Raw genomic sequence first — 22,570 nt, 5'->3', positions numbered from 1 at the left:
TGGCCGGGAGGCGATGCCACCACTGCCCTCACACGTGTGTGTGTCTGTGCCACCCGCAGCACAGCGCCCGCCGCTCCGGGCCGCCTCTGAGCCGCGCAAGGGCGAAAAACCGCTGCCCTGCGCCTCGGGCTGCGCCTCTGGAAACAAACCGCACCCCAGCGCGGACCTAAAAATGAAAAGCCGGGGAGGCGGATCAGCTGCGCTTCCTGGATGACTTAACGGTAATTGCACCCGGTGGTTTCGGCGTGCCCGTGGCTGCGCGATGTGTCCGCGGGAGCGCACCGCGGCGCCGGGCACCGCTCAGCGCAGCTGCCCCGCCGCGCCCGCCCGCCCGCCCGCACACGATGGAGGTTTCCGCGGGTCGCGCCGCGACCCGAGCAGGCACCGGCCCGACGGGGGGGGAGCGGGGGGGCTGCCGGCGGCCTACGGCGGGCACGGCCGCAGGGACCGGCTGCCCCGCGTGGCCCATCGGCGAGGCCGGCGCCGTGCCCCGGGCGGTGGCCGAGCCCGCGACCGAGCCCCGTTCCCTGCCGCCGCCCCGCTGCGGGCGGACATGCCCGGGAGGCGGCCGGGCCGGGGCGGAGAGAGGGCGGGGGCGGGCGGGAGGCGGTCCCGGCGCTAGGCCCGGCGCGGCGGGGGGCGGCGGGCGCTGCGCAGAGCCCGGCTCCCCTCGGCGGCGGGCGGAAGGCCGGAGGCGCCATGCCCGGCCCGGCAGCGCCGGGGGCGGCGGGGCCCGGCCCCGACCCCGAGGAGAGCTACGACTTCCTCTTCAAGCTGGTGCTCATCGGGGACGCCAGCGTGGGCAAGACCTGCCTGGTGCAGCGCTTCAAGACCGGGGCCTTCGCCGAGCGCCAGGGCAGCACCATCGGCGTGGACTTCACCATGAAGAGCCTGGAGATCCAGGGCAAGCGGGTGAAGGTGAGCGGAGCGCGGCCCCAGCGCCGCCCCGGGCCCGGGGCTTGAGGCCAGACGGGGCTCAGCCCCCCGGCCCGGCCCCCGCAGCTCCGGCCCGGCACGGCCGCCGACATCCCGCCGGGGGCCCGCCCGGCCCCGCCGCCGGGGGAGACGGAGGCGAGCCGGGCCGCCCGTGCGGGGTGCCCGGCCTGAGGGGGGGTGCCCGGCCTGAGGGGGGGTGCCCGGCCTGAGGGGGGGTGCCCGGCCTGAGGGAGGGCGGCTCCCGCTGCCCCGTCCCGCTGCCGGCTCGGCCGTGCGCTGCCGCTGCGCTCCGGGGAGCGGCCGCCCCGCGGCGGTGCCGCCTTCCCGAGCGGCTCCCGCGGGCGAGGCGGGGCCGGGCGCGTCTCTGGCTCAGCGGGACCCGCCGCCCGGCCCCGCCGCAGCGCCGGGCTTGCGGGCAGGCTCAGCCCCTCCTCGGGCAGGCGCCGGGCGGTGGGCTAGTGCCCGCCAGAAGGCCCCGCGGCTGCACTGCCGGGTTTCCAGGGAGGGACGTGGTGGCACCGGCGGGCTGAGAGGGGCTGGGGGAGCGGCTGTTAGGTTCGGCAGATAGGAAAGTTCTCGTAAGACACGGCTGACGGGGTGTCTCCGAAAGTGCAGCTTCTGTAGTTCTTCTCAAACCCGAACAGATCAACCTTAAATTTGATTTTTGCTTTTCTTATGCTGGGGGGACTCAGCTAGTCGATAGGGTTAGAAAGAGAATAGGACAGTTACCCAGTGGAATTTCACTCAGGCTCTCAGTGACACGGATTCCCTACGACAAACTGTGCTGCTGAGCACAGACACATGGGCAGTCAGCAGGGAAAACCGGCCTGGAGCACCTGCAGCTTGTAGGGGGCTGCTGGGATCAATCCGTTCTCCAGACCAGAGTCCTACAGGTACCCTCATCCCCAGTGGCACCAAGAAGGGCTTAACGCAATCACTGTCCGATCATAAAACTGCAGAGCTTTTGGTGGCACAGAAATACGGTAATTGCAGTTGAATTTTGGTCTGTGTTTACCAAAGTAGGTGTCAAAGTCCTCCATTGTCCTTTTCTGATAAATTAACTTTGGAGAGCAGAGTATTAAGCAGAGAAAGCTGTAGAAAATGGAAGAAATGAAGGCTGTCAGTTTTTAGGAAGGGAGGGGGATTAGAAGTTCCATGCCTAGCAGAGGTGTTTATTTTCTTGGGAGTATTATACCTTTTCCTATCATGTCTAGCTGGGGGTAGCAGTTGAAAAGGAAACTCAGTTCTCTGTGCTTTCTAGCACTTCTGTGCTTTCTAGCAAGTGAGCCGTTAGAAGTGGGGTTTCTCCTTTAAGATTAAAACCTGGCTCCATTTAAATGCCAGGCACATAGAAGGTGACAAATGTGTCTGTTCCCGGTGCCAGGGGTCTCAGCCATGGGCTTCAGAAGTAGGGGAGAACTAGCCCAGGGGATGACCCCGTCTTCTTAGGTGTGCTTTTTCAGATTGTCAGTATTTACACCTGAATATTCCTTTATTAGTAATCAGCCTCTAACAAAACCTGTGGATTATTTCAAAGTATTTTTCAAAAAACAAGTAAGAAAATGCAAGCTCTCGAGGCTTGCTTTTGCTATGGATTGTTCTGTACTCCCACTTAGAAAAAATAAGGGATGCACAGATTGAAGAGTATTTTAAGCATTACTTTAGGCAAATTAATCCAACATTGTTGCTGATTTACTTTACAGATGTTTTTGTTAGCTGCTGAGTCAGGGACACAGCTAGAATATGAAAACATTTGCTTGGTGGTTTTTTTTGTTTGGTCTGTTAAGGTGTGGGTTGTGTGTGAAGTTTAAATTCCAGTCAGGCTTTTCCAGTTGGATTGACATTTCAGAGCAGTCCATCTAATCTGGTAGGCTTGTTCAGCATGCTCCAGGACACGGAAAATAAGGAGGCATTTTATTACACTTTTGTGAGTGCCCTTATGAAGTAGGCAAGTAGGTGTGTGTATCTTGAATGTTTTACAAATTTGGTTTTGATGCAGGCTATAGTGATTATAGGAAGAGCACTTTAGCTATCTGAACAGATCATATCCTAACCCCTTGATAAACAAGCCTGTACACGTGCTCTGCGAGAGATGCACTGTTTCTCATTGTTTTTGTCTCAGTCACGTGAGCCATACTTGTTTAAAAGTGTTTCAGATAATTTGTTGATTGTGATGCCTAATTTGTTGCTTGTGATGCCTCATACCAAGAGACGTTCAGGACATGTTTAAAATGACATTTGTTTGACCTTACAAAAGCACACCAGGTGATTCTCTGTGCTGCTCCAGTTTCATTTTGGGTTTAGGCTACTCAAGACAGTATCTTCATGAGGAATGCAAAGGCTTGTTTTATTTTTAGCAGATGGTGCTGAAATGGGAAAATTCCCATTTTTATAATGTTTTATAAGCTCATCTTTAGAAATTCCTTCAGAACAATAGTGTGTACAAAAAAGTCCCAAGGAGCTTTTGAACACTACTTGCTCCGCATCCCCAGTGGCCTAAGCTTCATTTTTAGTCAGGCTAAAGATAGTACCACAACACAACTGAGTGAGTATGAATTGGATGCTTATTTTGAGATTGAAACACACATTTTAAGGTTAATTGTGTTCGTGTCCCTTTCTGTTTAAAATGTCAAGTGTCGTTATTACAGTTACATAATGTTTCTGAAACATTTGGAGTCCAAGGATTTTAAGTCTCACTTCTTTCTGATGCATTTTTGTTGGACAAGAGAAAAAAAGCATGTTGGGATACTAAAGGTTAAGGTTCTGCAAATAATCCTTTTTAACTCAAGGCTTTCCTTGCATCTTAAAGCTGTATTCTTTCAAGTGTCTCAAATGATATTTCATACACTACTGCTTCATCAGCCACTGAAGCTGACGAAACTTCATGTATAAAGAGACATTAGTGCTTGAAGAAGGAGCTATTCATGGACAGTCCTGATAACTGAAGCTGTCTCCAGAAATAAAACAGTAAAGCACTGGTATTACAAGCTTCCCCAATATGTGCTAACCCTGATTTGCAGAGATTTGCCACTTCCAGAGAGGAAGAATACCTAAGCTTGTCTGTGCCATCCAGTCTTCTGTTTCTCCTCTTGTTCTTTCTATAAGACCTCCAGACCTTATGTGGGATCATACGAGGCAGTGCCTCTGGGCCGGGCTGTTGTGAGCCATGGGGCGTTGGAGCTTGAAGGCAGGCTGCGTGGCACAGCACCAGGCAGGGGTTTGGCCTGTGATGACCACCTTGATTTTTATCACAAAGGCAAATTCCAACCACTGTATATCTGGAATTTTTCCCCCCTCCACTTCATGAAATGTCTACAGTCTATCTTAATTTTTTAAAAATTCCCCTCGTCTATGCTGTTTGACACGTAAATTGGTGGCTTGCTACTCTCTGTAAAATACATCCTTCTTAGCTGGCTAAATCCTAGAGTGCAGACTGTAGTTCCCAAAAGTTGTGGTTGTTGACTTAATGGATAGTGATTAAAGTCCTATTGATAAAATAATTACTTGTTCTTTGAGTGATAGAAAAAATCTGGCAAACAGAACAAAAATGTTTTGTAACTGTTATGTCACTGCAAGAAAAGATATTTATAAAATGATGGAACTAAGATTTTACATAATGATAGGGAAGGACATTTCTATGTCTAAGTCCATGAATTGAGGTTAGTAATAATAAAATTCCTTTTGATGAATTTCCTCCTGTGAACTGATAAATTAATTTGGCATCTTTAATGTCTGCTTCATGCTGTTGTTTCACAGTGTTTTACATATACTGAGTATTTTTTCTTTTATGCCATAGTTTTTATCTTGCTATATCTTTCAGAAAGCAGCAGGAGAGAAGAACATTTGAAAACAAACACATTCCTTTTATAATAAATACTTCTTCATGTATCACTGCACTTTTTAATTTGTAAGCTTTTTCAGCCTTTATGATATCAAGATTCTTGGCTTTTATTCAGGCCTTATGTCTGTAACTATGTTCCTTTCAGAATGGCCCAGAATGTAATATGTCACGTATCTGGCCAAACTGCAAGTAATATAAAATTATGACTTGTTAACTGTCTTGTCTCCTGACTGTTGTGTTTAATGACATTGCTAAAGAAATACAAATTAAGCTATTGGTTATTACATGGAAGCAATACTCTTTGATATGCAGAGGAAAGTGTAGCTCTCTGTCAACACACTAGAGCAAACGGGAATCCTGCATTCACAGGAAACAGGGATTCCTCATTCTCTGAAAATTTTGTAGGGAAACAATTGAATGGAGCAGTTTATCCTAACTGTTCAGTGTACGAATATCACTTTAAATTGAAATACATTGCCATACAGATGCTGGTTTTGTTGCTTTTGGCTAAAACTGGATAGATTAAGTTGCAAGATTGTTTCAGTAAATCGTTTTAGGAGTGAGTGTTGTGATTTGCCAGTGTACAGAAATGTATATTATTGTTTGCCATTTGAGATGACAGGATTTAGACACAGTAATTTGGTTAAGAATCATTTAACATGGTCTTTGCATGCACCATTTCACTACCAGGAAATTTTAGGGAAGTTGCTGTATTTTGAAGAATTCGTAGCAGAAAAGTGACATTTCTGTCTTTGTAAGGCAAGGTATCAGCCGCAGGATGTGCTTAGTTTAGTGCTGCTTCACAAGCAAAAGTAAACCTGAACTCCTGTGATACTTTAGAAGAATCAGGAAAGTACTTAGTAAGTTAGATAGGAAGTAGGTAGGGAGGAATTATTTAACATGTCTTGAGGCCATTTGTAAAGCATTAGCCTTTGATAAACCATATGTTGATCGATGTAAGAAGAATCCACATCCATCTATTTGACAGTACTCATTTACTGTGTTCTTTGGTCAACTGGTCACTCACCATTTTCAACACTTCATCTAATTCTATAGTTGAAACTTCGCTTTCTTAATCAAACATCTCAGAATGATCTTCCAGAAACCCACCTTCTGTTTTCCTCCTTGCTTCAAGTTGAAACATTCCTTGTTTCAGTTTTTCTCTGGTGTCTCATCTTGCCGTCATGTGCCACTGTGAAGAGCCTGGCTCAGCCTTCTCGATAACCTCCTCCTGGGTACTGGGCAGCAGCTAACAGGTCATCTCAAATCCCTCTCCCTTGCCAAATAAGCGTTTCCCTCAGACTCTTCTCACAGGGTATGTACTCTGAGTACCCTGTCTTGATGGCCCTACTCTGAACTTGCTCTCTTTAGTGCCTTGTACAGGGGCCCCAAAACAGCACTGAATTTTAGTTGGAATCTAATAAGTGCCAAAATAAAGGGGAATAATCACCTCTCTTGATCTGCTGGCTTCAGTCCTGTCGATACAGCTTGGGGTGCTGGCTGGGGTCGGTGGTGCTGGCTGTGAAGACCCCCAGGGCACTGCAGCACAGCTGCTCCCCAGCCAGGCAGAGCCCAGCCTGCCTCCTTCCACTGACACATATTCCCTCTGTGCTCCTTCCCCACAGAAAAAGATGAAAAAGCAAATATGAAAAAACATTCAAGACTTTTGTCTAATGTACTTACAGAAAGCTCCAATTCTCCAGTGATTATATGGAGTCATGAAAAATCTTACAGGAGTTAATAATTGGTTTAGCGCTTTGCTATTCAGTACCAGTCAGTGCTAGGGGCTCTGCTGTCCAAAAAATTCAAAGCTAAAAGCAGATCAAAATAACCAGCTTTTGTAAGTAAATGGGCATTCAATAGTGAAACAATTAGCACAAGGAAGGTGGCTTCTTGTCTTTGTTCACTTAGGGTATTCTGTCATATTCCTTCTGAACAATGGGTATTTATTCTGTTCTTTAGCCTGTCCTCTTTTGTTACTAGGGATGGTTCCCCTGAAGGCCTGCTACTAATCTCTTCTTTTTATTTCATAGGGGTTTTTTTCTTAGTGTCCTCAGGTGAATCCAACACAATTCTCCAGCAATCCCAACTCCTCTGTGTCTTTCTTACACCAGAATTGTTGCCAAAGTAATTACAAAATCAGGAATTGCTTAAAAAGGTTACTAAGTGACAGGCCTGGCTCCCATCGCATTATTTACAGAGCTGAAGCACTTAAATTGAGGAAATTAATTATTAAGAACTTTGTGTCGTATAGTGCAGATGTGATACACAATACAAAAGAATATATAATTGTATCTTTCTGCTGTAACCTGTGGCTAGTACAGTTAATTTCATGTTTTGATTTTGCAATCTAAGTTATATTGAGGGGCCTTTAAATGAGAAATACTAAGACTAAATTTTTTCTGAAGAATTTGCAATTGTTATTTTTTGTCAAGAATTGCATACATGTAAATACAGTTTTAACAGAGAGACTATATAAAATTTTTACTATAAAATGGTAGTTTAAAATTCTAGTTGTGATTGGTATTTATATATAATTGCCATGTTTCTTCTTCAATAGAATCGCCTGAAATTTATCTCTTTACACCTACTGGAGAAAATAGTGTTTACTTAGGAGCAGAACTGGTATTTTTGTAATAACTTAAAGTATTTTTTAAATCGTATCAGACTGATTCATGCTATAGATAAATATTTTCTCTTAGAGTTTTCTAAAGATGCCGTTGAGTAAATTAGCTGTATTTTGCCTTTAGGATTACATCTTGCTTTAAATTAGGTAATCTGGTTCATAATAGTTGCGTGCTCTGTGTGTGTCTGTAGTGTGTTCTTAATGATTTAAAATGAGATAGTTATTAAAATTGCAATGTGACAGGACAGGTTTTCAAGCTTCCAAATGGTAAGGAATGAGTTGTCATTAGACCCCCAGAAAGTACCTTTGCCCACTGAGCATGCTGCAAGGCAGAGTGCTTCGTAGGAGCTGAAGCTGCCATCTCCGCGCAGGTCTGGCAGAGCAGGCTGGAGGAGGACTCCTTGCTCAGCTGCAGGTGAGGTTATAACGTCGGTTGACACCCACCTTCAGCAACAAGTTAAACTGAAAGGGCATATTTGTGACTGGTGCAAGACAACTTTGCCATTGCTCTAAAGGATCCTCATACCCTCCTCCCCGCGCAGTCCTTGTGCTTTCAGTACCATGTGGCTGTGTAATTAGTGTTAACCCTTCAAACAAAAGGAAACCCCCTGTTTTTCAGCTGTGTCAGTGAATTGACCTGTATGGTGAATCAGATTAACAAGTGCTAGCTTCAGTGCAGGGAGAGGGCAAGGATATGCAGCTGGGATGGCAAGTCTTTGGTGACAGTGTTGTCTTAGTTTGGCTTAAGCAAATCCTTAAACTGTGCCCGTATTTGTCTTTCCCTGGAACAGTGAGCACTCACCTGGCCCCTTCTGCCATCAGACGCGATGGGAGCAGTGACACATGGGTGTGTCAGCTGGTATATATGTTTGCAAAGAAAGAATCTTGCCTGTGGGTCTAATACATACTGTAGTCTCAGCAACGAGAGCAAAAGCACTGAAGATCATGTAAAAAGCTGGATGATTCAGAGTCCTTACACAGAAGAAGAGTGACAAATAGGGGAGCATGAGGGAAAGAGCTTGCCTAGAGGATGTGGGCTGAGAGGGAGACTGCTGTTTGAGCTCCTGAGGTCAGACCTGTGGTCTCTGCTGTTCCCAGCAGGACACCCAGGGCTTCAGCAGCTGAATTCAGTCCTGTGAACACACAGACATAAATGCTGAAGTAAAAAATGTGTGTGGGTGCTGTGAGCTCTTACTGGTGACACTTTGAGGTTGTTCTGTCACTATTGAAAGGCTGTGGAAATCGGGGAGGATCAGAGAAAGGCAAGTATTGTACTCATCTTCAGAAAGGGCAAGAAATCCTGGGAACTACAGGCTGGTTAGACTCATTTTGCTCCCTGGGAAAATCGTGGAGCAATTCTTCCTGGAAGAATTATGTTCTGACCCCACTTTGAGCAGGCACTTGGCTTTGTCACCTCCCCAGATCTGTCCCAGCCTTACTCATTCTCTAATTCTATGGAATTTACTTATACAGACATTTTCAAAATCCAGTATACAGCACAAGGCCCAAGACTGGCTTATTCAGTCACTCTGCAGGTAAATCGCTTTTATTCATACATGCCATGTGAAAAGTGTAAGCTAAACTAAACTTTTTTATTATTAAAAAAGTATATTTTTTCTGTATGGACAGAATCTCTTAGACCTCACCCAAGAGTTGAGTAATCATTATTAGCCTTGTCTTGCATTTGACCTAATCAAGTATTGAGATTTAAAACTACGTAACAGACACAAAGGTGGGAGACTTGACTACAGAGAACATCATACATAAACTTGCCATGAACTTCCATGTCTCTAATAATTGTCTGTTGACTGCTCTAAATCATTATCTGTTCCACTAATAATCATTGCTTTGTGGTTTTCTGTTTTCTGAGTCCATTACACGCCCTTCCCCTTCTCCGAGAAAACTGTTACCAGGACTGAGAAGTACTTTTTCATTGGATTGATTCCCTTTAGGCTGTACATACCTCATTTGGGATCTATCTTGGTTAGGTTCAGGGAAGTAGTCTGATCAGTACAGCCTTTTCCAAAGTGAAACATGCTACAGAGTTGGAAGATAAAAACAAAATACTAATGTGCAAAAGAAATAAATGGAAAAATGATTCCATATTATTTGGTACAAAATATCACTAGCACATTGTGTTAAGTTGTTGTCAGCTTTTTAAAATAAAGAGGTTTAGAGAGAGAGGAAATACTAAATAACAGGTCCACAATATGGGAAGATTAAAAAACCCAGGAGTATTTGCTTATGTCCTGTCTAAGTTAAGAGGAGATGAAGAATATAAGGAATGGCACAAAAAGACAAGCAGTAGCCTCTCATTTATTATTTGGGGGTAGAGAAAAAGTGCAACAGAAGGACAGAAAATGTAAAACTTGTAAAAGGAGATTCTCTGGTTTCATTGCTACTATATGTTGAAGCCAAGAGCTTTGGAAGATTGAAAAAGGATTAGAGATTTATATGGAGAATGAGAATATCCACAGTTACTTTAGATTAAAAGCTCTTGGACTATAAGCCACCATGTTCCAGAACATTAGACAACCTATAAAACAAGAGGATTTTAAAAGAAATTTTCCCTATGAGCAGGATATTGTGTTTATCCACACTGAGTTATTTGGCTACTTTGTCTGGAACATCTAGTACTGGGAACTCAAACCCTGATACTAAACTCATAGTTCTGATGCTGCTGGATTTAGGTAAAAGTATGTGAGCTAAGCATTTCTTCTTCCTGACAAGATGTGATGTCTGTTCTACCACCTAAAAAAGGACAGCTGACTAGACTGACTAGGTCTTTACTGAAAACTAGAATTGCTGGCATTTCTTTTATACATTTTATGTGTTTTATATATATTCTTTTAATTGTCTCATATTTCCTTATAAAACAGCATCAGTGTTCTCAGATGATACTACCACATCCTGCTGCTGTTGTCACTGCCCCTGTAGCAGAATGTCAGTCTACCAGGCAGTATGCTAGCGAAACCCAGCTGTCCTCGCAGTGACACGCCAGATGAAGTGGAGTGGCTTGGCTGTGGACTGATGTCTTGTTTTGCTAACTCTGCCAGGGAAGGTGACAAAGAGGTAGGGCTGGACATGCAAGTGATAATTTCATGATCTGCTCCAAAATGATGCATCAGTGCTCACCTGCAGGAACCCAGAGCGTCTCAATTGATACAGATACAAACTTCGAGCAGCCCAGTGCAAAAACGTTCTCCAGTGTATATTATCATCCTTAAATCATGAACAAAGGACTAGAAAAACATGATGCCAAAATATATTACATATAAGGGAGACTTATAACAAGGCTATTGACTCAAGTCCTGTCTCTTGATTCAGGAAAGCTTGCTAGCCAGTGTCTCACTGTCTGCTTTGTTTTATGTAGTTGCAGATCTGGGACACGGCTGGCCAGGAGAGATTCCGAACTATCACCCAGAGTTATTACCGCAGCGCCAATGGAGCGATCCTAGCCTATGATATCAGCAAGAGAGGCTCATTCCTGTCCATTCCTCGCTGGATCGAGGATGTGAGAAAGTATGCTGGTTCCAACATAGTACAATTACTGATCGGTGAGTTTAAAATATTAATACTAAGCAGGTTACTGTACAATGTAATGAGTTGCAATACTTGCTTAAGATGGTTAAACGTTTTAATTTTGATGGAAGTTAAGATGTATGTAATAGATCTGGTTGGAAATTTCCCAACTTTTTTTTAATTAGTGCTAACTCATTAAAACAGAAATGTTTTGCTTTGATTAACTTCTGTTAAGAAGTAGACAGCTTTGTATCAGAAGCCAGCTTTGAATCCTTTGTGTCTCAATGGAGAACTGGGTACCTGAGATTTCCAGGTTCTGAGGCGCAGCTGCTGTGGAGCTGTTCTCAGGATAAGGATCGCAAGGTTTCTTGGGCCCAGAGAAGCTCCATCATATCAAGCCAACATGTTTTGGTGAACTGGAACAGCCACATACTTCAGCAGATGGGATTTCAGAAGGACCTCAGGGCAATCGGGGTTTGTCAGTTCTCTGCTAGAAGTTCTGCTTCCCAGCCCCAAAGTTTCTGACTCAGATGTGGCTCTTAGGGCCTGTAGACCCACTAATACAATGTCAGTACTGCTCTAGATTTCTGTAGGTACCAGCAGACTGCAGTTGTCTTCACAAAATGGTTTTAGGTTTCACTGCTAGCCCATTTTTCGTTAAGGTCTACACTCTTCAGTAACTGACTTGTTCTGTTCTCTTTGTGAGCCATACAGAAATACAGGTTGGAAGGGTGTTGTGTTTAGGGTAAGAGATAAATTTGGTAAGAGATGAATTCCCTTGCATTCTAGCCAATCCTCAGAGATCAGAGGGGCTCGAGGCAGCTGGACTTATCCCTTAATAGGTATGGCAGTTGGGACTGTAAGTCTGACCCAGCCCAAGCAGGCACTCAGGAGAAGCCATCAGATTCACCAATAGTACGCTTTATTTTCATGCAATACTTACAGATTCTTTAGGATTGCCTACGATAAATGCACAAACTGCAGGTTGGCTATATAATGCTACTCAAATAAAAACAAAACAAAAACAATTACACTCACACACACTAAGTTCCGGGGGATACACTCAGTATAGCCAAGGGAGTCTTACCTAAAGGTGTCCCCTCGGGGGGGGTGAGAGCACAAACCCATCGATCTGTCTTTCCAGTTTGATGTCAGATTATCGTCCCTCCAAGTTGGGTCCAGGCTTGGGGTACTGTTTATTGCAGTAGGTATGGTGAGTGGGTGGGACTGTAGTGTCAAATCATTATTCTATCATTAATAAGTAATTACTTTCATGGTGCCACGAGTATGGCTGTGTTTTGTGGGAAAAGAGGGAGGACGGGAAGCAAGGTCGACTTGGTACAATGGGTGCAGCTGGGTTGTGCGGGAAAGAAGGAAGGATGAGGCACAGAGTTGGCAGATTGCTACCCAAAATCATACTTTGAGGGAACCAAGCAGAACAGGAGATAAATCTGTCCTTGAAGTGAAAGAACGGGACCGTGCAGCCTGCACCCTGCTTCGCACTCCTCCTTGGTGCCACATCAAACGCAAATCACTGGACCTCTGTCCAGTCCTGTGTTTGTTCTGGGCACTCTGTGTCAAGGAAAATGTATGCTTTGCAGATTTCTCACTGTTTTGCTCTTTTGCCTTCTTCACACTTCCAATACCCAATTTTCTAATACCTAACAAAGGGGTTTAGGGGACTTATCTAGTCCAACTCCTGCTCAAAGTGAGGCTAACATCAGGCTGGTCAGGGCCTTTTCAGTCAAATTATGAAAACTTCAGGAATAAAAATTCTGCAGCTTCTCTGGGCAACCTGAGAACCTCCTGCTGAATACTTGCCCTGACATAAATAGCCATTATAACTTACTCTGTTTCTGTTCTCTTCCAGGAAACAAGTCTGACCTAAGTGACCTTCGAGAGGTTCAGCTGGAAGAAGCGCAGAGTCTGGCTGAACACTATGATAATATCATCTGTGCCATAGAGACCTCTGCGAAAGACTCCAGCAACGTGGAAGAGGCTTTTGTGAAGATGGCTACAGAGCTCATGATGAGGCATGGAGGCCCTATGTTCAGTGAGAAGAATACTGACAGCATCAAGCTTGACAGCAAAGACGTTGTAGAAGGCTGGGGGTGTGGTTGCTGATATGAGCTAGGTGATATCCCTAACTTTACTGGAATTTAGATGGTGCTTCACCCTAATGCTGAGTAGCACGGTAGCCATATTCTCCTCCTCTGTGAAACCAGCAATTTTGTAGAGGTTAGACACAATCCTGTTTGCTTTGGTGTCTTATTTTTTAAAAAGGGACTCTTGAGAGGTAGTCCTGAAAGTCAGACCCTCTGAAAAACTTACTCAACATTTGTCCCCACCATTTTCTTTTCTGTAATCTTTGCACAAGTTAAAAAAGTGGAGGAAACAACTTTGAACTGGTGATGTGGGGTGGGGAGACAGATGGTTGGGGAAGAGGCTGATGCACACCCAAAATTCTGAAGCATTTAGCATGGGACTGTAAGGAGGTCACTTTTGGAACAGGCAATCTTGACAGTGTCTTTTTTTATCCTCAGCATACCACCAATGACCAGAAAGTGACCGTGTCTCTGATAAAGGTATTTCAAGTGTCAGAATACCCAGTGTTTTGATTACAGGACCAAATAGCAGTCACCTGTTCTAGGACATGTGGTTTGCTAGCTAGTATTGGAGCAGGCCCAGGTGGGGAAGCCTTTTCTCAGGTTTTGTTGTAATTTTTTTAAGTTACCATTTTAACTAAAAGCAAAATCAGCCTGAGCAATATCACAGGACTTGCTGTCAAGCAGGATTGGACCAGTGTAGTTATTTTAAATATAATTAAATATAGCCTTGAGGATGGGGTAGATGCATTTCATTTATTATTGTTTGCACAGTGATAGCTCCCTTTTCCAAGTGGGTATCACTGAGTTTTTGCCCTCAGGTCTCTTAATTTCATTCCACAACTCAAGACCTGCACCACTGGAAACAAGAACTGGAGAAACCTTGAACTGACTGGTAGCCATGATCTCCTGCCATGTGCCTAATGGTCATATATACGGTTAATTCTGATCAGACATTTGACATTGTTACCAGAGTGTTTATTGCTTGAGAAGTGGCGTAGTGGGTTTGGGGTTTTGTTTCTGTTTTTTTAAACCGTCTCTTTAAATACAATCTAGACATATAATGGGAAAGAAGACCTCAGAATAGCTGAAAACTGCATGCATTGCAACTTCCTGGTTGTAAGAAACCAGCGTCTTTTCGAGTGATTCCTTCCCAAATTTGTACTCAACTGCTTTCCTCTCCCTTTCACAAGTTACCACTTGCTTTTCATTTCTTGAAAACACTCAGCAGGAAAAATCTTTCACTGTTGATCAAAAGTCTACATTAAGTAAAATAGATTTCATAATTCAACTACATATACTGGTCTTTCAGACTCAGCTCTGTATTATATATTGTAGATGCAGTTGAACCGATGGCAGAGTCCGCTCTGGTTTTACTCTCAAGCATCTTACAAAAACGGATTTGCAAAGGGAGCAGAAGTAGGTTTATTTTTAACTCTGCAGTTAAAACAAAGGTGTTCAGAGGTGACAAGTTATTTTTGCAATCCTGATAGCGAAGGAGGTCATTTTCAGAAAGCACCCACTTGAAGTCACTTGTCCCTTTTGATCAAAAAGGACTTCAGTTGGTTTGCTACTAGGACGACACCAGTTTTTAGCTGTTCAACTTATCCAGTATTGTGAAAATCAGGAAGATGTAAGAAAGGGCTAATGGATCCTAATTTCAGTACTATCCATCTTCCTACAGAAAATATTAAAAACATTCTCTGGTATTTCTGGGTTTTTTTAAACTATGAGGTAGATGATTTGAGGAGTTTCGTATGCTTTGTAGCCTGTTTGCCTCTAAGGGGTTAGTTCTGAAGTTTTATAGTTGTAAGAATGAAAGGGCCTTAAACTTTTCACTTAGTATAGTTTTCACAATTCTAATGTTTTATATGGAAGGGCAGGTTGAGCTGCTATACTCAGTATTTTTGGATAGTGTTCCAGGACATTCCCAGCTCTTCTGTATCCAAATACAACAGACAGTAAGTGTCCAGCAGTAGCTAGACACTGCAAATGAAAATTGTTCAAACTTTAGATTTGTTAATGATCAGCAAACTCTGTATTCCACTCTTGGAATAAACTGTGAAGACATTCCAAGCTAAGACTCAGTCCTAACGACTGCTTTTCCTCCTGGTTAGATGGTCCTTAAGACACAGAGTATTTGACTTCTTAAGGTTTACATCTGTATGTCGCAGTCCTGCAGTTCTGCATGCTTGAACATGGACCCTCGGATAAGCTCAGCCTCCCACTATTTGCAGGATCAGTGCCAAATTATGTAAGCCATGCTGATAAAAATTCACATACATTTAGGAACAGTATTGCTACTGCTCAGATTGAAATCAGTAGTTTACATAGTCATTAATCTTAAAACTGGAGCAAGATGCAAAATGAACATAAATGCTGCTTCCAATACAGTCAGTGAATGATTGTGTTTTTACAGTAGATGGAGAACTGAGAAATTACTGATCTATTTCTTTAGTCTTGAGTTTTAGTGAACAAGTAGAGTTAGACCAAGCCCTATACTTTTCCTTACGATTTGCCCCCATATATCTCTTAAGCTAGTCTTGCAGGTTGAGACTCTGTCTGCAGGTTAGTCTGTTTCAGTCAGAAAACCTGACCTACAGCAGCAGTGATCTGTTCGCTGGGTTTTCAAATGAAGGCACCAATTCAGATTAGTTTTCATTTTGCTGTAGAAAACTAAGTCTGTGGCTTTAAGTCAGCTTTGTCTTCTAACTGGTGGCTCTTCTGTGTTGTAGCAAGTGTAATACAAGTTTGCATGCCCTACCTAAGTGAACAAAAGGGAACAAAGAAATAGGCTGAAGACCTGGGTTATTTTTTCAGGATAGTAGCAGCTATGAATGACAGTGCTTGGGCTGTCAGTAGTAAAAGGCTATTTCAATTACCAAACCCTTTCTTTGTCTATTAGCACAATACTCAGTAGGCTGACTTATTTTCTTGACCAGAAATAAATTAAACAGTAAACATAGCTTAGAGCTTTTCACTCCCCTTCTGAAGACTTATTAAATCTGTAATTCACACACATAGCTCTGTAATTCAAGTATTAGGAAGACAGTCCTGTTGGTTTAATTCCATGAATCCTATTGAAACCAAAAGGATACCTGGGTGAAGAGCGAGTAGCAATAAACCTGAGATTTATGGGTAAAAACCTCAGTTTCAAATCTTAGGTTACAAATGTGCACTGATGTACATCAAGTGAATAATTCAGTAGTGCGTGATCAGAGTTCACAGCAGAAACATTTGCCAGGAAACCTGTTTACTGGCAGTTGATCATTAACAAGACTATGGTACAGTAATTGCTTTTAAGCGGGTCTTCTTGGCTGAGCATGTATTTGCATTAGTTTTTATCATTTATTTTTGGCAAAGTGTACAAAATATTACAAAAACACAGAAGGGGACATTGATCCCTGCCTTGTAACACTTAGGAGTGGAATGCAGAGGCAAATACTGAAATGAAATCATCAGCAGAATGTGGTTCCCAGGAGCGTGAGCATTGTTATCTTTTGTATTGATTTTGATTTAAACTAATTTTATCTGCAGTTACTCATCCAGTCCATCATCATGGATGGAACTTGTACAGATATTTACAATTAAGTAAATATAACACCAAATAAATGTCAGCCCAGAAACCTGCTAACATTTGCTTTGCAAAACAAAATTTTTAAAAAATGAAAATACTTAAGAGCAGAGGAAAAGTCCCTAATGATTTTTATCACTTTCACTGTACTGGAAAGCAGATCACTTTTGTGGAGGGAAAAACTACCAAACTAAATGAAGCCTGGCTAATACCACATAGCTTTCTAAGAACTTCATGAGAAGTGGAGCTCTTACTTGGTTTCCTTGCCTTTAAAGAAGATAATATTTATTTGAAGAATAGAGCTGGTTGTCATGTGCAATACACCTGTGTTACTGCAGTAGTACATCACTGTATGTACACACTCACACGGTAGCACCCTTAAATAACATTAAAGCCTTCCCTTGAGTTGTCCCAGTATCTATTGTCCCCCTGATATGTCCACCTCTGTTATTTATTCTCTTAGTCCCAGCCAGTTGACCATTTGAATGTCTTTTGCCATCTCATGCCAATCCTGAGGGAAGGGGGAGGTAATAACATTATTAGCTTCTCTTCATGGTACTCAATGTTGTAATGAGAGTCTCTTTAAAACAAGATGAATTTGTATGTTATTTCATTAATAGAAATTGTTTATCCTGCTTTCAAAACATTTATATGTTAACAGACCACTGAAGTTTACCCTACTGCATTATTTTGGGTAAACAGTGTGCTGGAGGAAAATGAAGTGAGAACAATACATGCTTTGTGAAACTGAAAAATAAAGTTACTCTCCTTTTGGTATCTCCCAGCCTTGGAGAGTGCTCACTTCAACCCCTGTCAGTCATTCTCTGTGGAGACCAGGCTATGGGTAGAGTGTGCAACCAGTAAACAGGGAAGATCCAAGGAGTGAGTATGTACTCTTTTGTGAAGAGGTAGCTCCCACATGACTCGCTTTGCCTCAGTAGCTGGTGATGACCATGCAGCTTGTATTCCCACCCTTGTGGTACAAGAAGTGAGGCAGTTAAACAGCAGCGGAGCCGAGGACGTGTAGTTCTTGGTCAAATTGAAAGGAAATGAAGCCCAAAGTTTAGGCTAATCACCCTAGCCACTTAATTATGCTTTCTCAAATGATACTAAGTTGTTTTATCTACTAAAAGGCATTCCAGATTTACAAATTTGGCAATAAATGATGCCACATTGTTGATGTAGATTAATAGTTATATTTTATTACAGTTGTGTGAAGCGTGGTGATCAGAGTCACAGAGCAGAGAGTCCTTTAGGTTATTCAGGGTGTTCTCAGATTTGACAATTCTTTTCCATGCTATAAGAAGAGAGCCACAGATTTGGGAAATACTGGCTCAGTTCTGGTTTTGTAGTATCTTCTGGTGCTGATCATCCCACTGAGATTTCAGTTAGAGAACCAGCCTCCTGGGTATCTCAGTTTTTACTGGCCAGGTGATGTTAGATTCCTTTTAACTCTATTGAATTGGATTATAGAGCTATTCGAAGCTGCAAAAATTCTCAAATGGAAGCATTTAATTGCAATCCCCACAGTGTACTTTAGAAAAAAAACCCCAAACTATTCCACAACTCAGTGTTCTGATTTCTGGCACAAGTTTACCCCTCTGCATCTTTTTTATCATTTCAGTTTACTTGGAAAACATCAAGGTTACAAAATCAATCAAACAAACCAACCCAAATGTATATTTGCTGTCCATGAAATTGTTGCCAGAAGTTAGATAAAAATAACCAGCATACTCTCCTATCCTCATCTTAGCATTTTTTTTTAATATGACTGAAAAATGTTAAAATGCACTTTAAAAATAATTCTTCAAAGCACAAAAGAGTTGCAATTTTTTTCAGGTTTGTTTTTTTAATAAGGGTTTCCATTACTTGAATACTGATAAAGGTAGTTCTGTATTACATTTGTAACTTTAGGCATCACTGAAGACAGACTGTGTCAACAATAGTCTTGTTTTTCCATATGAGTCAGCGGCCAGTGGAAAACAAGGGAACAGCATAACTTCACAAGAATGAGAAGAGTGAAGCCTGAGTAACAGTCAGGGAAGATTTTCTGTTTAGTCTGATAAAATGTGTTAGGTTTAATCAATGCTTACTCAGTTCAAAGAAAATACTGTCCTTCCCAGAGGTAAAATAATACACTACACCAATAGTTATGGGTTTGTCTGTTCACTTTTTGTACAAGAGAAATTTGGCTGCTGTCTATACTAAGAGTGGACTGCTAAATTAGTTAAGTGTATGGTGACAGCAGAGGTTAGTATTTATGAGGAGAGCTACTAAATTGGCTCAAAGCTGGATTTAAAACCTATTTCTTCCATTATGAGATAAAGAGGATGGATGTCTGCCCCGGGACACCATTTGAAAACCATTAGAAGATCCAAGATCATACCTTGATAAAAATTTATTGAGGGTCTATCATTAAAAAAGTCACTTTACATGTTTCTTTTGCGAGATATTTTTAGACTTCAGTTGAGTTATTTCCAGTTCAATTATCCAACTGACAATGATTTCTACTTTCAACCTCAAATTTAACAGAAAACTGAGGATTAATCTTCCCATCACAAAGCGCTGAAGGGCCACCAGATAGGCTGTAACCAACAGGTTTTTGCAGACGTTTAGCTATCAATCTCCTGCTCCTGTGACAGTTACTTAATATCTGCAATGTGTATATATAATACACTGTACTCAGAAATCAGTCAAATCTAGCTCTGCAATCATTCAGCCAAGGAGATAGTGTAGGTCAGGGTAGAGTATCAGGCAGGTATAGCAGCTTCACAAAGCTGCTTCTGTTTCAGCCACTTCTGTCTAAAGCTTACATAGCCCATTCAAAATTTAAAATACTACAAGTGAACTATTTTCCTTTAGTCATAACATTAAAAAAATCTTACTCTGATATCTTTTAATTTTAAAGCCTAGACTAGGATACTAGGAACAGTCATTTAAAGCTTTCGTAAGAACATAAACCTTATTATTGAGTATTCTGTAAGAGTTTGAACTGTAATTGCCCAATAAACTCACTTAGACATCTTAAAGTACACACTATTTGGATGTAATAGCTAGCTAAAAGGATCCGAGTTTCTGTAAATTTTAGCTTAGAGAAAGTACCTTACATACGACCAAAACTGAGGCAAGGCAGCAGTTCTTTTTAATTGTTCAATCAATAAAAGAAACCACCTTATGACACAAAGATTACCCTTTCCAGATAAAAGCAGAGGAAAACATTAAATGAATGACTGTATTTCCCTAAAAATTGTCTTTTTAGGGCACCTGACCCACATGATCTGTGTATGTCCAAAAGCCAGTCTCTTTTGAGTAACTTCTAAGTAGCAGCCTGTAACACTGCACTGTGCTGTAAAACATGCTATGATCAACACCCATTTTTTCTGCAATAAATTCTGTAAGTAATATAGATTTATACAAAGATGTAAGGGGGTGATTGTGGATATCTAAACTCCTGTATGTGTAATCAGTGAAAGATTGTCCTTTGAACATAACATGCAAACTTGTCTTGACAATTTGAAGGTACTCTTTAAAAATGAGTCAAGAGCTGAATTTTCAGAGGCATTAAAGCTGCTGACAGTTGCCTGCTAATTTCTTAAAAAGCATCTAGTTACCACTGCAAAAAAGCACAGAACTTGTAAGGAACTGGTTTTGCACTAAAGGGAAATAGTTATCAGGAAAAAAAAAAAAAAACAACAAAAACCAACAACCTCCACCACATTAATGTGAAAGGCAGAGCATCCTTATTATTCCGTATTTTTCATGTTCGTTCCCTCTTTGAATGCTGTGCGTTTTTCCCTTTATAAATGGTATTAAAATAGATTATTCTAAGTAAGTGTGAAAAGTAGTTTGATACTTGACAAAATAAAATGCTATATACATTTTCTTAAAGAGTGTGATAATAATAATGAGGGGAATAACTTTGCTAATACAGTTTGGTGTTGTCATAGAAGGGATTCACCAGCTCGAGTGAAGTGTTGGAGTGGTGCTACATGCCCGTGCCATTTCACAGCCCGGGGAAGCCAGCAGTGAGGTCGGTCACTGTCCTGCTTGCCAGACATAGAGTCAATACAGACATACACTGAGCAGAAGGTGAATTTAGTTATTTGTAACGGTTTTAAAAGATTTTCTATTTTATACTTCTGTAATGAGAAATGCTAAGATTTTTGAAGTCAGATATGCTCAGTGCTGTCAGCCAGCTTTTCCCTCTCTCGTGCCTCACTCGCTGGTACCTGACAAATATAAACCCCACATCTCCAGAGACTAGAGAGCCTTTAAGCGAGTCTGGCTCACACACTTGTTGGGAAGAAAATAAAAATCTCTAATTCATATTGAATTCATTCACTGCATTCCAAAATTATTGAGGGGTTTGGATGGTAACAGTGTTAAAATTATTCTGCATTTTCTAGGACAAATCTGTTGGTGTTTTTCAAGGTTTCTTCAAGAGATGCAGGCTCTACGTTTCTAATCATCAGTAGCTACTTTGCTTTTAAACTTTCTTATCACAGTACTGACTAGATCATTTGGAATATGAGGAGACAAGGGAGCAAGCTTGCATACTACAGTAATTTTTTATACTTTACCTTCATCTATTTATGAATTTATTATGAAAAATATTTTTAAACATATGAAACCTGCTTTTTGTTGTGAATCTTAGCAAAGTAGTGGATACATTGTACTGTATATCATTAAAAAGGTTTAATTAAAGTAAACATTTGGCAATTAATATCTTTTGTTGTTATTTTATGCATGTACCTTGCTGTGGCTTATTATCAGAAACAAAATCAAGTTTTAAGAAATTATGTATCCTATTCTACAGTGCTGTATGGTCTCCTACTTTTATACAAGATACGATCTAATGTACTCTTTATTAAACAAGCAGTGCTTAACTCTCTTCCTCTTATCTTTACAACTGCCCATCACTTACATAAATGCATGCACATTAAATTAGTAAACTCTCCAGCATTACTGGATGGAAGATTGAGTGAAAACCCAAGTCCTCAATGTTGGGGAAGTGCAAATAACTTTTTTAGTGCTTACAATTAAGTGTAAACAATGTCGTTACAACTGTACCTTCCCAAGGGAACATTTAGATCCTGGATTTTATTTAATTGCTGTAAATTAAACAAAGCAACACCCTTTCTTTTTGCTTGGCTTTTTAATTCTAACAATGGTAGATGAGCAGATTTGATCTGCAGGAGCCAAATATTGAATTACTTGGTTCTGTATTCAGTCTACTACTTCAGTAACAGCCTCAGATACTAAAACTGCAATCAGTATGGCCATGCTTTAAAGCTGGTTCTTTAGAGTGCTGGGTGAAGAGAATTAACTAATAATTCTGCTAATAATGACACATTCTTTACTACTGAAACTTTCTGGGTGTACCTATACATGTCGCTGGTGTGCACGGTGCTGCAGAGAATCAGTGTAGGAGATATATAATGCAAGCGTCACGCTTAACACATGCCTACTCTGCAGATACTGAGCTTTGTTTTTTCATGTACTTCACATTGTTCTGCACATCTGTAATATAGTTTCTAAAGCTGTGTGGGGAAAAAACTAACCCAAAAAATACAAAGGGCGAAGCAAGTTATGAACTCCAAGGCTGTGACATGAAGCAAAATGTAACAGTTTATGCAAAGCTGAGTTTCATTTATGTAAGTAATTATTATAGTACAGTCCTAAAATAGAATACATAGAACAGTTCTCTCTAAACCCTGTAAAACACCAGCCCTTCAAAGGCAAGCCTGTGCTTTCACAGCATACACCAACGATGAGCGGCTAGGCATGTGTCACCTGGTATGAGCCTTGGAACCTGCCTGTCTTGCTGCTAAGAAGCTCTCACAGTATTTCCAGAGCAGAAGGGACACGCACCTGTGTTGATGTAACTAACTAGTTCATAGCTGCCTCCCAGTTCACCTGCCAAAGCACTACACAGCACGCAGACCACACAACTACTGACCGACGAG

General features: G+C 41.9%; 1 protein-coding gene across 2 annotated transcripts; it reads left to right on the top strand.

Annotated features, from left to right (window-relative positions):
* Positions 1 to 644: 644 nt before the first annotated feature.
* RAB43 (RAB43, member RAS oncogene family) lies at positions 645 to 21,386 on the top strand. Of its 2 annotated transcripts, none has more exons than XM_074914751.1 (3): positions 645 to 918; positions 10,783 to 10,960; positions 12,796 to 21,386. In XM_074914751.1, exons 1-3 carry the CDS (start codon positions 700 to 702, stop codon positions 13,047 to 13,049), a joined length of 651 nt encoding a protein of 216 aa, XP_074770852.1. In that variant the 5' UTR covers positions 645 to 699; the 3' UTR covers positions 13,050 to 21,386. The 2 variants fall into 2 exon arrangements, with proteins under 2 accessions (XP_074770852.1, XP_074770851.1); XM_074914750.1 differs by having other exon boundaries at positions 10,777 to 10,960.
* Positions 21,387 to 22,570: the final 1,184 nt, after the last annotated feature.

This window comes from Athene noctua, chromosome 10 (assembly GCF_965140245.1).
Source record: "Athene noctua chromosome 10, bAthNoc1.hap1.1, whole genome shotgun sequence".
NCBI classification, from domain to species: domain Eukaryota; kingdom Metazoa; phylum Chordata; class Aves; order Strigiformes; family Strigidae; genus Athene; species Athene noctua.
The sequence above is the reverse complement of the archived record's forward strand: the minus strand, read 5'-3'. Positions and strand labels throughout refer to the sequence as shown.